The sequence below is a fragment of the Frankliniella occidentalis genome, unplaced genomic scaffold (genome assembly GCF_000697945.3).
Source record: "Frankliniella occidentalis isolate FOCC.00 unplaced genomic scaffold, Focc_3.1 Scaffold20, whole genome shotgun sequence".
Lineage (NCBI taxonomy): Eukaryota > Metazoa > Arthropoda > Insecta > Thysanoptera > Thripidae > Frankliniella > Frankliniella occidentalis.
Genome location: NW_026267150.1, coordinates 2,878,624 through 2,890,182, shown reverse-complemented (window position 1 = coordinate 2,890,182; position 11,559 = coordinate 2,878,624). Strand labels below are relative to the sequence as shown.

General features: G+C 48.8%; 4 protein-coding genes across 6 annotated transcripts in view; 2 read left to right on the top strand and 2 right to left on the bottom strand.

Moving 5' to 3' along the window:
* LOC113207253 (GTP-binding protein Rhes) overlaps positions 1-3,733 on the top strand; it is a 12,805-nt gene extending 9,072 nt beyond the window's left edge. For both annotated transcript variants that reach the window (XM_026423744.2, XM_052264561.1), the window contains exons 2-5: positions 693-1,060; positions 1,337-1,494; positions 1,584-1,767; positions 1,996-3,733. In XM_026423744.2, coding sequence (XP_026279529.2) covers positions 693-1,060; positions 1,337-1,494; positions 1,584-1,767; positions 1,996-2,377 — 1,092 coding nt within the window. In that variant the 3' untranslated portion in view covers positions 2,378-3,733. The remainder of the gene's footprint in view (positions 1-692; positions 1,061-1,336; positions 1,495-1,583; positions 1,768-1,995) is intronic.
* The window catches only part of LOC127748918 (translation initiation factor IF-2-like), a 43,309-nt gene that overhangs the window by 2,197 nt on the left and 29,553 nt on the right, over positions 1-11,559 (bottom strand). The window lies entirely within an intron of this gene.
* LOC113207275 (transmembrane protein 223) lies at positions 4,310-6,877 on the top strand. Of its 2 annotated transcripts, none has more exons than XM_026423775.2 (4): positions 4,310-4,897; positions 4,985-5,133; positions 5,255-5,402; positions 6,665-6,877. In XM_026423775.2, exons 1-3 carry the CDS (start codon positions 4,441-4,443, stop codon positions 5,399-5,401), a joined length of 753 nt encoding a protein of 250 aa, XP_026279560.1. In that variant the 5' UTR covers positions 4,310-4,440; the 3' UTR covers position 5,402; positions 6,665-6,877. The 2 variants fall into 2 exon arrangements, with proteins under 2 accessions (XP_026279560.1, XP_026279549.1); XM_026423764.2 differs by lacking the exon at positions 6,665-6,877 and adding an exon at positions 5,551-5,652.
* On the bottom strand, positions 5,587-10,855 carry LOC113207264 (probable E3 ubiquitin-protein ligase RNF144A). The gene is made up of 3 exons (XM_052264564.1): positions 10,320-10,855; positions 9,701-10,116; positions 5,587-9,625 (listed from the first exon to the last, which is right to left on the bottom strand). Exons 1-3 carry the CDS (start codon positions 10,477-10,479, stop codon positions 9,356-9,358), a joined length of 846 nt encoding a protein of 281 aa, XP_052120524.1. The 5' UTR covers positions 10,480-10,855; the 3' UTR covers positions 5,587-9,355.

Sequence of the window (11,559 nt, the reverse complement as noted above, 5' to 3'; positions counted from 1 at the left end):
GACCCAACCGCCTGCGCCGAGGCGAGCCGCCCGGCCCCAGACCAGAGCCCCTGCGAGGTAGGCAAAACGGTAGAAAAGTGCCTCCCATACTACTGAGGGAAAAGAGAATAAAGCTGGGTCGCACGACACGGCAGGATTAAGGGGACTGGGGAGGGGGACGACTGGGTTAAACTCACAACTCTCGTCGAGTCTGCTGCGTGCTACAGCTCCGATTACACAAACTCCTTAGCCCGATGAGAGACGCTGCTCGTTTCATCCCGGCTCAGATTCTTGGACGCACACACATCGGTTCACTCCTCGACTCACCCCTCTCTTCTCGCCCCTTCATCTTCCGCGCAGAACCAGCGCACCCATGGCCCCACCCCTACACGGTTGTGTGTTTTGTGTGAGTGTGTTTTGTGTGTGCGTGTGTTTTGTGTGTGCGTGTGTTTTGTGTGTGCGTGTGTTTTGTGTGTGCGTGTGTATACTTTCCGGTAGTCGGTTGTCGTCGAGGACTCCCTCTTCCCGTTGGTGGCGACTCCTCACTCGAGATTTGCAGCATATTCCCGTGGCCTCATTCTTGATGTGCCCCAGGAGTCGTAGGTGCACCACCCCCCTGTGAGCGAGAGAGTGTTTCTCTGTGCATGTGCATGAGTTGTTGTTGTCGGGTACTAGTTTGCTACGCACTCACCGTACGGTCTGCCTGCCCACAGATGGCGACCACGCCGGGCAGCGCCTCTAGCTGCGTGTCCTGGTGCTGCCAGGTGGGCTCCGTGTTCCCGCTGACGGGCGGCACGGGCTCGCCACGCTCACCGCGCTCGCCACGCTCCCCGAAGTCGCCCAAGTCGCCCAAGTCGCCCAAGTCACCCAAGTCGCCCAAGTCGCCGAGGGTGCCTCGGTCGCCGCGGTCGCCGCGGCCCTCCAATGAGAGCGAGGACGTGCTGTCGGGCGCTGGGCCGTCCCCTGGCTCGGCGACCTCCTGCAGCACGGACGACCCCAACAGCAAGCCGGCCCCCAAGAACTGCTACCGACTGATCGTAGCGGGCTCGCCCAGGGTGGGCAAGTCGTCCCTCGTCGCCAGGTAAAACTTCCCAAAACTCTTATTCTTTCGGAGGAGGCCATATTAGAGCACTCTCAAACAGCTACAGAAGAGGTTTTTAATGTATGTCAGTTGAAAGGATGGCTGCAGCCACAGCAGCCACAGCTTTTTGCCATAGGTTGAGGAGTAAACTAACATAGTCAAAGGTCAAAGGCGAGGCCAAAGATTGCCACCTCCAAGTAAACATGATCGCTAACTCGGTAGTCTCCTCATAATTACACAAAACAATCTCCACCTTTTCGTTTTCTTCTTCCAAAGGTTCTTGAACAACAAGTTCCCGGATGACCACAAGCCCACCATTGAGGAGTTCTACCGGAAGCTGTATCGCATCCGGGGTGAGGTGTACCAAATGGATGTGTTGGACACGTCCGGGCACGACCCATTCCCGGCGCTCCGGCGCACCTCCTACCTGACAGGTGAAACTACTGCCCTCATGCTCGGCAAACAATTCACCGGTTCGCACTAGTAAGTGCCGAGGGTCACGTCCTGAATCACGGTCCCGCAGGTGACCTCTTCGTGCTGGTGTTCTCCCTCGACAACCGAGACTCGTACGAGGAGGTGATCCGGCTGCGCGAGACCATCCTGGAGACGCACATGGCGGCCTGGCACGCGGGCGGCGCCAAGCGGCAGCCGCACCCGCCCCGGGTGCCCATGGTCATCGCCGGCAACAAAGCGGACATCGAGCCCCGGTAAGTAAGGGACTCTTTTGGCTTTGGAGGGCTGGAGTGGCGAATGGCAAGGAGGCTATGAATAGGCCGGGAGGAGAGGGGGAGAGGGTTATTCCGGGACTTCCGATGCCGACGCTCCCCTGTAAATGCCCGTCGCTACCCCGCGCACCGCGGGGCGACGCCCCAGGGGGTGGCAGCGAGGGGTATTGCCAGGGGGCGGGCGCTGAAGCAATGCGCGTCTGTTTGCAGGGCGGTGATGCCGGCCGAGGCCAAGGCCTTCACCTCCAACAAGGACCGGTGCGAGTTCGTCGAGGTGTCGGCGGCGCGCAACGAGAACGTGGCCCAGCTGTTCGGCATCCTGATGGACCTGGCCGGGCTGCCCCTCGAGATGGCGCCCGACCACCACCGGCGGCTCGCCCCGCCGCCCGACGGCTCGCTGCCCTCCAGCTCCGCCAAGAAGTGCACGCTGTCCATCAAGCGACGCCTCAGCGACGCGTGCGGCGTCGTCACGCCCAACGTGCGGCGGCCCAGCCTGCGCACCGACCTGCGCATCCTCAGGGACAAGACGAGCAACGCGGGCAGGGGCGTGGGCAGCAGCAAGAACCCGGACAACCACTGCGCCGTGCAGTGAGCGGGCGGCGAGCGAGGCGCGATGCATCCTCCTTGCGGAGAGCCCCTGGGCGGTAGGCCGCGGCGCTGTGCGCTCGACGCGCCGGTGTGGCGGGTCGGCCTACCCGGAGCCTGGCAGGCGCTCGTCACCGCTTGCAGCGCGCGTCGACGACGCTCCTCACGACGCCTATCTTCTTTCGAGGGCTTTCGGGCATAATGGACCATTTCGCGTTTTGAACCGATTCCAAAATGATGCAGGTGCGCTTGTTTTGAGCATAGAGTGGAAGTGGACACGCTGGCAGCTCTTGAAGAGCACTTCACGTGCAAATGTGAACGTTCTGTTGGTTCTGTGTGTGGGTGAGAGAGATGGGCGGCTTTCTAGCCAGGGCCACTACTTCACTACTTAATGTGTATGAAAATATTGACAACCTAACTTTAATCCAAGTAGCCTTGTAAGTCTCAATATTGCCCTCCAGCGATGACAAAAGGAAGGGGGAAGTGGTTCCAATGTTTTTCCTATTTTAACTTTTCACAATCCTCACTTTACATACTGGACTCTTTATTGATCCTACATACAAATATTTTTAGTGAAATTTTCATTATTTGTGATTTTTGATATGGTGTGGATCAAATATTAAAACATTGGGTGCGGGGCATATTTTTGTGTCTATGATTTAGAGCGAGTTCGTGTCCATATAGTGGTCATGCCGCGCTCAATGCTAATAAAATCCTGGGTTAAGCCTCTTTTGGCTGGCTATGCCAGTCGTTGACGGTATAGTTTCCTTGTGTTAATAAAGGGTTAAACAAGAGAGACCACTTTTTAATTAGGTATAAGGTTTTTTTAAATACTCAGAGCTGTTGGGACAAGCAAAACTATTTTGTTGCATTATTTTTTTGAGGTATCTAATAAGGATTGTGTCAGAGTACTATTTTCAGATAGGGTTACAATAGTTTGTGGAGATACGTATTCCGGGAATGATTGAATCCATGGACGCTCTCTGTTTGACTTCTGTAGTTTGAGACTGGTACAGAGGGCAAGAAACAAATATCATTTTAACGTTTAGCATTTGGGTATTTGAAAAAGACGATTTCAAGGAAACAACAGATTTGTATATTCCCATGCAATTAGTATGTTTTCTACTCAAAGTAGCCATTACTTTAATGTGTGATTATTAGAGTTTATGACAAAGATATGTCGTTGTGTAAATAATATTTTGTGTGCTCAGTCTATGTAACTTGAAATTTGCTTATTTTTGAGTGTCTTTTTAATATTTAAGCTCTCGTGTGCTGTGTCCGTAGAGTTGTAAAACAGATAATCTTCAACGGTTTGGTGATGATATCACTGATGTTTAAAAATAAAGTAAATAAAAATTGTCAATTTCTCTATTTTTTTAAAAAAAATACTGGGTGGTCCATAGACCCCTTCCTTTATTTACTTATACTGTACCGCATGCAGGCGTGCGGGCGGGCTTGCCTACCGTCGCTCACCACGGCCCCTTACGGCCCCGTGTGAGTATGCAACCCACTCGCAGGACTGCATGCGGTACAGTAAAAGCAAAATAAAGGAAGGGGTCTATGGACTACCCTGTATTTTGAAAGCATGAAACTGTATGGATTCCGTTATAGGCCTACGGATTTCCTTCACCCAACATTAGTTGTAAACACACAATTGACCATTTCACTCGGCGGACGAACTGGCGGTCTTCCGGTTTGTACAACATCTGTTTGTGGCGGTTTGTGGCTCTTGGAGGCAGCCTAATATACGTTTTCTGGTAGGCGACGGGCTCTCTGACAACTAAGCAACGATCAGGAGTTATATTAAATTAAATAGTCCAGTCCTATGCACTGGCTGCAGGGGCTGCGGGCGCGGTAGGCAACCCCTCCCGTGCATGTGTGAAGTGGGTTGGCCTCCTCCCTCTTCCCCTTCCCTTTCCTGGCCCTGGTGCCAACAGGATGAGAAATTACACGTAGCGCTAGTTGGGTTCCTCTGTGGAATCAGAGCAGAAGAAGTTCCGAAGCAACAAATTTGTTTTATGAACTTTCCTAGGTGTAGTTGTTGAATGATCAATCTTTTCTCGTATTGAAATGAATCAGACGGTCAACCGTCTAGCCAGTATGCAGGCTCGGCAGTTCTGTCGTTTCTTGTACAATGGTCAACTTGTGGGTTGTTGTGCAGAAAACATAACCTCACTGACCTGCTATAAGTATATTCAGTTCAACCTTCGGGGATTAACTCGCAGTAATACAACTCAAATTCGAAATTATTGTTCAAAAGGAAGAGATAGTACGTTCAGTTCTACGAGAAATTCTGAGGCTATAGTTTTGTACACCAACGATAACCTAAAATTTTTAAGGATGGTTAATCTGTTCGGCCTCTCTTTTACTGCATTTTGGTGTGCAACATCATATCAATTTGCAACCATGCGTATTACTCCTCAATCAGAAAAATTGAACCTTTCTAACTTGCCTTGGTTTGCGCAGTTTGATTTAATCAGTACGCCAACCAGGAAGTTTGTTGCTGCTGTTGCAACAGCGTTACTTGGTATAGTTATTAAATTTCATTAAAATGAACTTAATATCAACCATTCTCCTTTGATAATTCCTCTCATGATTTTTTTATCCTTTTTAGCTGCTGGCGTATTCTGTGGAGCTTGGATGTACTCTGTCAGATCTGTTGGCCAACTGATATTGGAAAAAGGTGGGAAATCTGCAACATTTGTCACATATAATCCAATTGCTTTCCGCATGAACAAGAGAATTTATGCTGACATAAACGAGGTGTGTCATCCATTTTTGATCATTTGGTTGTTGAATTTGTCAGAGCATTTTAAAATTTGTTTTCATTAACTCTTGAATTTTTCTCAAACTACTTTTTTCCTTTTTCTTTGTAAATCCATAGATCAGCTGTCAAGGCCACAGATCAGTGAATGATGTTGTTCCTATAAAAGTGAAGGGTCGGTGGATGCACTTTCTTCTATCCAGAGAAGGAGCTTATCATAATGGTCCTCTTTTTGATAGAACAGTTGGCATCAGACGTCAAATTTGATGTAAGTTTCCTATGTTATCTACAGTTATTTCTGATAAATTTTTACATCATTATTATTATTAGTATATTTTGGTACCAATTTAAGTTTTAACCACTTAGGATACTATACGTAGCTTATGGGAAACAAAATGCATTGCTTTTACTTGCAGGAGAAAGGACTATAAAGTTTTCATTAACAGAATGTGTAATAGGAAAAACAAATTATTTTATTCATACAAGTAAAAATCGTACTGATACATCTGCCAAATCTGTTTGGTTGTTTTTCATTTCAAATGTAAGCCATGGCGCCGTATCATACACTTTCTCCTAAATATCACATACTTCTGTGCACTGCACAGATTCAGGCTATAGCATCCACATACTGTTCTTTAGCTGTCATTCCAGTCACGCAAACAATGAACAAATGACAATGACAATAAAATCATTTAATGGGCATAATAAATATGTACCAACAATGGTAGGTCTGTCAGATTTAAGTACATAATTCCTTTGCACAACCTTGGCACTTATTCCTTAACAATCAATTCCTCTCTGATAAGACATGGTAAATGAAATTCCCTGTTGAGAAAGCAGCCCCATTAGTTCATAATGTGAAATGAGTAAAGTTTAAATTCACTGGAACTTTTGACAGAAGAGTTGAAATATAAAGTGAAACCATTGTGTTTCATATTTGAGAGGCTAACAAGTGACTCAAATTTTACAAGACATAAAAATCTCTATCCTTTTTGTTCTTTTACCATGACAGCAATTGTACCGGTAGAAACTGCTTAGTTTCATGACTATAGGCTGAAAGGCTATTTTGTTCCTGAAGGAATGTTATTTTGTAAGATTATTCGTTTTTCCATAATATTTAACCAGTACACTATTACATTTATTTTGGTACTATATTCTCTCCTGTACAGAATGTTATTAATCAGTCAATTTACCGTGTGTATGTGTGTGAGAGATTGTATGATAGAAGACAAGAGATACATTGTGTGAATACAAACATGTGAGTTCACAAATTTGTCGACAAGAACTGGTACTTCAGACAGTGGGCAACAAATAAATTAAGAAGGGAACTATATTCTCTATTATGTTGTTTTTTGTTGTGTTTTTGATTCTTTTTCATTATTTTATAGACTCTGATTTGCAAAGGCACACTTAGACATCTTCTACTCAGTGCATGCTTTTAATTAGTTTTTAATGAGAGTGAATTTACACACACATATACAGGCCTATGATAGAAGTCTGTTAACTTTGTTGTTTGTTTCTTTGTTTTAGATTTGCCTCGCAAAATGTACACACAGTTTCTAATCAAAAGGAATAAGGAAAAGACTAGAGGCTTGCACCTGTATTGCAATTGAAACACATTTAAAAAAAATCAATAGTCTTAACAAAATGTGGTAGTTCACAACTTACTTTGAAAAACTTCATGTTCATGTAATTTTGATACTTTATGAAGAAATATAGCAATGCATTTAGTTAATGGTACAATTTGCAAATCAATGACCATAAGAAATCAATTCTTCAAACATTAGCACCCATAAAGCAAAGCTTCAGGAGCAAAAAGGACAGTCCTGTTTTAAAATAAGTCTTTTATCAGGCATTGACTAGAAAAGCCACCTGAAGCCCTAAGAACATTTAAATCACAAGTAATATGCAACCTTTTGAAAATCAATAATGATGCACATTATTTTCTATTTTGTCATCACAGACAATTTCTGATTGGTATTAGATTATCAAATATTTGATGGATTTATACAACTTGGAGCAATTTAAGGGTCTATATTCTGGAAATGTTGTAAAATAAAGAGATCAAGTTTGAGACCATCCTAAGAAATGGCATGCTCTTTGCAGTAATAGGGAAACATTGAATGCATATTTTACACAAGTAACATTTTGTCAATCAGGTTTATCTGTGGTCATTGCATTGAGGGTACAGTCATAATACTGTGTTCTTAACTTTCATAGTTACAGTGTATGGCATCAAGGTTTTCTAAAGAACCAAGGAACACTAATGTAGCTTCTGCGCCTTTCCATCTACCCAATGAAATTTCAGTCAACATGGGTAGCGTGGAGAAGGAATTCACACACAAAGTACACATTTATTTACTGTGGGTTTACCCCAAATTTTATGAGTTCTTTACAGCCGCATACATATTCACAATTGGTAAATCAGTTTTATGTAAGAGAGGCTAGCCCTTTTATTCAAATTCTCATTGATTAAGGAAGAAAGTTGCTACCAATACTGACTGGTAGTGCATAAATCATGTATTGTACAAAATGGCACAGTATCTGTTTATACTGCAAGTACATGGACATGTCAGAAATTATAGAAGTAGGAAATTGTACACTACACTTATGGAAACTGGATACTGTCAGGGATACAATTTCATAAAAATTGTGGAATGAATAGAAAAATTATGGAACATTTAACTTCCTTTTCAAGAGCTCTCCTGGATGATTGAAATTGAAGCATAGGCTGATAGAAAACAATTTGTGTACAGTGTTTCAAATTTTCTGTGACACTCAGACTTAATTCTTGACCAAAGCAAGAGCTCCATGGAAATTATTGTGCATCATCCAAAATTTGACTCAGAGGCAGCACATTTTATTTAACACACTCCTATATTCTCTGTCTCTTTCTCAAACACACACATGCACATACTTTCTCTCTCTCTCTCTATCTCACACACACACACTCTCTCTCTCTCACACACACATTACCAACACTCATATATAAACTATCTTCCATTATTTTTAAAGAAAAAAACTTCACTCAGACTTTAACAAAATCATAATTCTGCATAAAAATTAACATCTAGCTCCACTGTTAACAAATCACTTGATTAGGGTGCCTCGTTTAACTTCCAGATATATATATATAGGACTGACACTGGTGAAAAATCAATATTTGAAATAGCACTTTACAAAAGATAAACCACGTTTCAACTGAAAAAAAGATCAGACATAATTTTTATGTTTTCAACAAAATAGAAAAGCAGGGGTAAAAGATGACTGATGAATCTATCTGACTAAGTTTTCAATCTCACATTTTCACAAATATAAACACTTTTGGCATCATTAACCATATTTTATCATTTAGTCATTGAGTGGCAATGAGCATGTTCATGGGTTAAATATTCACAGCCTTGTCGTAAGCAATCCTTTTACAAGAGGATCCTCCACAGTTACATCTGATGGTGGTTCTTCCTGAATGTCTCCAAGGAGATGTCCCATTCGTTGCCCCAGATGATGTCGCCCAGATGCCTGGCTCAAAGAGTTTTGCCAGTCTTGGTCTTCGTCCTGGGAGTCTTTGAGCCCCATCACTTGATGTTCTGGGACAGGCAGTCGGTTTTCCTCAGATTCATCGTCAGATTCACCATGAGGGAAACAACTGCACTCCTTTTCTCTCCAAGTCAAGTTGCGGTCACCAAACTTCCCTACAGCACCAACACTTTCACCATAAGCACCACCTTCGCCATGCAAGTAGCAGAAGTAACAACTTATGTCCTCTGACTGGGCAGGGCGATTCTGTTCTGGCTCCGCAGTCCCGCCACCAGGCTCGCCATACGAGAAGTAGCAACAGTCACTGGACTGGGCCTCCTCTCCCGGGTCACCCACCTCTCCAGGTCCACCCCAGAGTTCCTCAGTCTCGTCAGCGTCGTGCCCGTCCTCTCCAGCTTCGTCGGCGGCGTTCTCGCTGGATTCGCCGGCGCCGGACCAGCGGCTACTGCCGTCGGGGCCGCCTGGGGGGAAGCTGGCGCTGCGTATCATGTAGTTGACGACCTTCCCCTCGACCCATGGCACGTCCGTGAAGGCGGGCTTCTTGCTGGACTTGCGCACCGCCCCGGCCGCCCCGGCCCCGGACGTGCGGGAGCCCCGCGAGCCCCGCTTGGAGCGGGACCGGTGGCGGCGCCGTTTGCGTTCCTCGTCCCCCGCGCGGAGGGAGCGGAAACGCCTTTGGCTTCCTCAGGAGGCCGTGGCCGAGTGCGACGCCGACTCGTCGCCGGGGAGATCGTCCTCGGCGTCCAGCTTGCCCGCACCGCCGCAGGCGCGGCACTTGCAGCACACGATGCAGGGCGCGGCCAGCAGCAGCAGCGGGGAGGCCACGAGCAGCAGGATGCCGAAGCCAGCGAAGATGCCGATGACCTGCGTCCGGTGCCAGATGACGGAGGCGCGGCTGTGGCCCAGTTTGTTCTTGCAGGGGCCCTTGTCGTAGTGCCGCAGGAGGAAGTCGTCCTGAAACACACAGCCAACGTGAGAGGTCGAACAAGTCAACAAGCCACCGGAAAAGGCTGCAGGTCCCGCACTTACGTCGAGCGAGGCGAGGCAGTACCAGCAAAAGACGTGCTTGCAGCGCTTGCACATCATCTGCGCGCAGCCCTCGTCCTTCTCGATGGGCACCTGGCACATGGGGCACAGCTTGATGAGGTCCGAGTCGAAGAGCAGCGGCGGATCGGGCAGCAGCCCCCGCGCCGCCAGTCGCCTCTGGTTCTCCTCGCACGAGATGACGTCCGGGTGCCACTCGGTGCGGCACGCGGAGCAGAAGTCCGTGTCGCAGGACGGGCAGTGCACGGGCTGCGGCTGGCACCGCTCCGCGCGCTCCGCCCGCTCGCTGGCGCCGCCCACGCCGCCGCCCATGGCACCGCCGACCATCGGGGTGCACATGGTGCACACCGTCTCGCAGCCCGCCCGCGGGCACCACGTCCGGGTGGCGTCGCGGTCCACCTCTGCAACAGCAAGCATGGTCGTCCGTCAGTCAGCAGTCAGCAGCTGCATGGGCTCCCCAAGGTGAGTGCGACTCACACCACCTCGGCGTTCACAACTACTTGGCGACGCACAATTAATGAGCGTGCATAGAACGTCATCAGGCAAGGGTTTCACAGCTGGGCGAAGCCTGTGCCAGACATGTTAACATCCTGTGCATACTGACCTCTGTTGAGCCGGAATCTCTTGTGCTTGTCGACCATGGGCGTCTCGACAAGGCTCTCGATCTCGGCCATGGTGACGACCCCCTCCAGCGCGCACTGGGCGTCCGGGCACGAGATATCGTACGCGCCCTCCAGGATCTCGAACATGACGTACGACTTCATGCACTGCAACAGACGCGACAGGTCGATGAAGGTCACGAGCCAAATGTCAGCTCAATAATAAAGGTAAATCTCCGCAGACATGGCAAGGTGACTACGCAAAGTCAGCGCGCGAGCTGGCTGCTCCAGCAGCATGCCATGTTTTCGCTTACTACGACGTGAACGTGAACGGGTGCTCTGTCTCGCCTTCAACCCGGCGTCCGCTCGGCCGGCAATGTTTTCACGGCTTCACTTTTCTCGGTTTATTTTTTCGCGTTCTCTGCGCGGCGTATGAGCCAAGACAAACGAGCCCACCGCAGCACCCCGAGTGTGTTGATGGAAACCGCCAATACGCCAAGCTTTGATTTTTTACGTTTTCTATCAAGATATTTTCGACTCGGCGCGCGGGGGCCCGCTGGAGGAGAGTAAATGGAGGCGAGCTAGGAAGCGATATTCGCAGCTTACGCGCCCGCGCGCCGCGACTAGCCGCGACTGCCGCCCCGCCCCACCCCACCTTCCTCCCCCGCGTGCGGATTGACGCCCGCCCCGCCGGCCCGGCCCGGCCCGCGGCGCATCGAAATAGCATTTCTCCGGCCGGAAATGACTCTGCGCAGGGCGCGGCGCGGAAGCCGCGCGCGTAAAGCGATTCGTTGTCGCATTGGGCGGGTGCCGCCTGTAATTTGACACTCGGCACCACGCTGCTGCCGCCGCCGCTTGAGCTCCGCGGCGCGAGCGTCGTGGCGCCGCCTCCGTAAACCACATGCAATTTCGCTCCGCAAATATGAATGATGACGGGCAGACGGGGACCGCGTGACGTCAGCGACGTCCGCCCGCCGCGGTGGTATCGATGGGGGCGACGGGGGGCGAGACAAAGCGGATGCCATGAAAAAGAATCATACCGACTCTGCGGGCGAAAGTGCCCCCCCCCCTCCTCCTCACGTGGTCCGGTAATATGCAAGACCATCGGAACAAGTCGACCCCGCTTGCGGACATGACATTCGCGCGAAACTGGAAACCCCACTGGAAGCCCCGCGGGTCGTGTCGGGCGGCTGGTCTGCGAGCAGCGGGTCGTTGGTCTATCTGCGAGTGCGACTGCTGTGGGGG

Coding starts and splice junctions, on each gene's coding strand:
- LOC113207275 (XM_026423775.2), top strand. CDS start 4,441: ATGAATCAGACGGTCAACCGTCTAGCCAGTATGCAGGCTCGGCAGTTC. Junction 4,898..4,984: donor TGTTGCAACAGCGTTACTTG/GTATAGTTATTA, acceptor TATCCTTTTTAG/CTGCTGGCGTATTCTGTGGA. Junction 5,134..5,254: donor TTTATGCTGACATAAACGAG/GTGTGTCATCCA, acceptor GTAAATCCATAG/ATCAGCTGTCAAGGCCACAG.
- LOC113207264 (XM_052264564.1), bottom strand. CDS start 10,479: ATGAAGTCGTACGTCATGTTCGAGATCCTGGAGGGCGCGTACGATATC. Junction 10,117..10,319: donor GAGATTCCGGCTCAACAGAG/GTCAGTATGCAC, acceptor TTGCTGTTGCAG/AGGTGGACCGCGACGCCACC. Junction 9,626..9,700: donor ACTGCCTCGCCTCGCTCGAC/GTAAGTGCGGGA, acceptor TGTGTGTTTCAG/GACGACTTCCTCCTGCGGCA.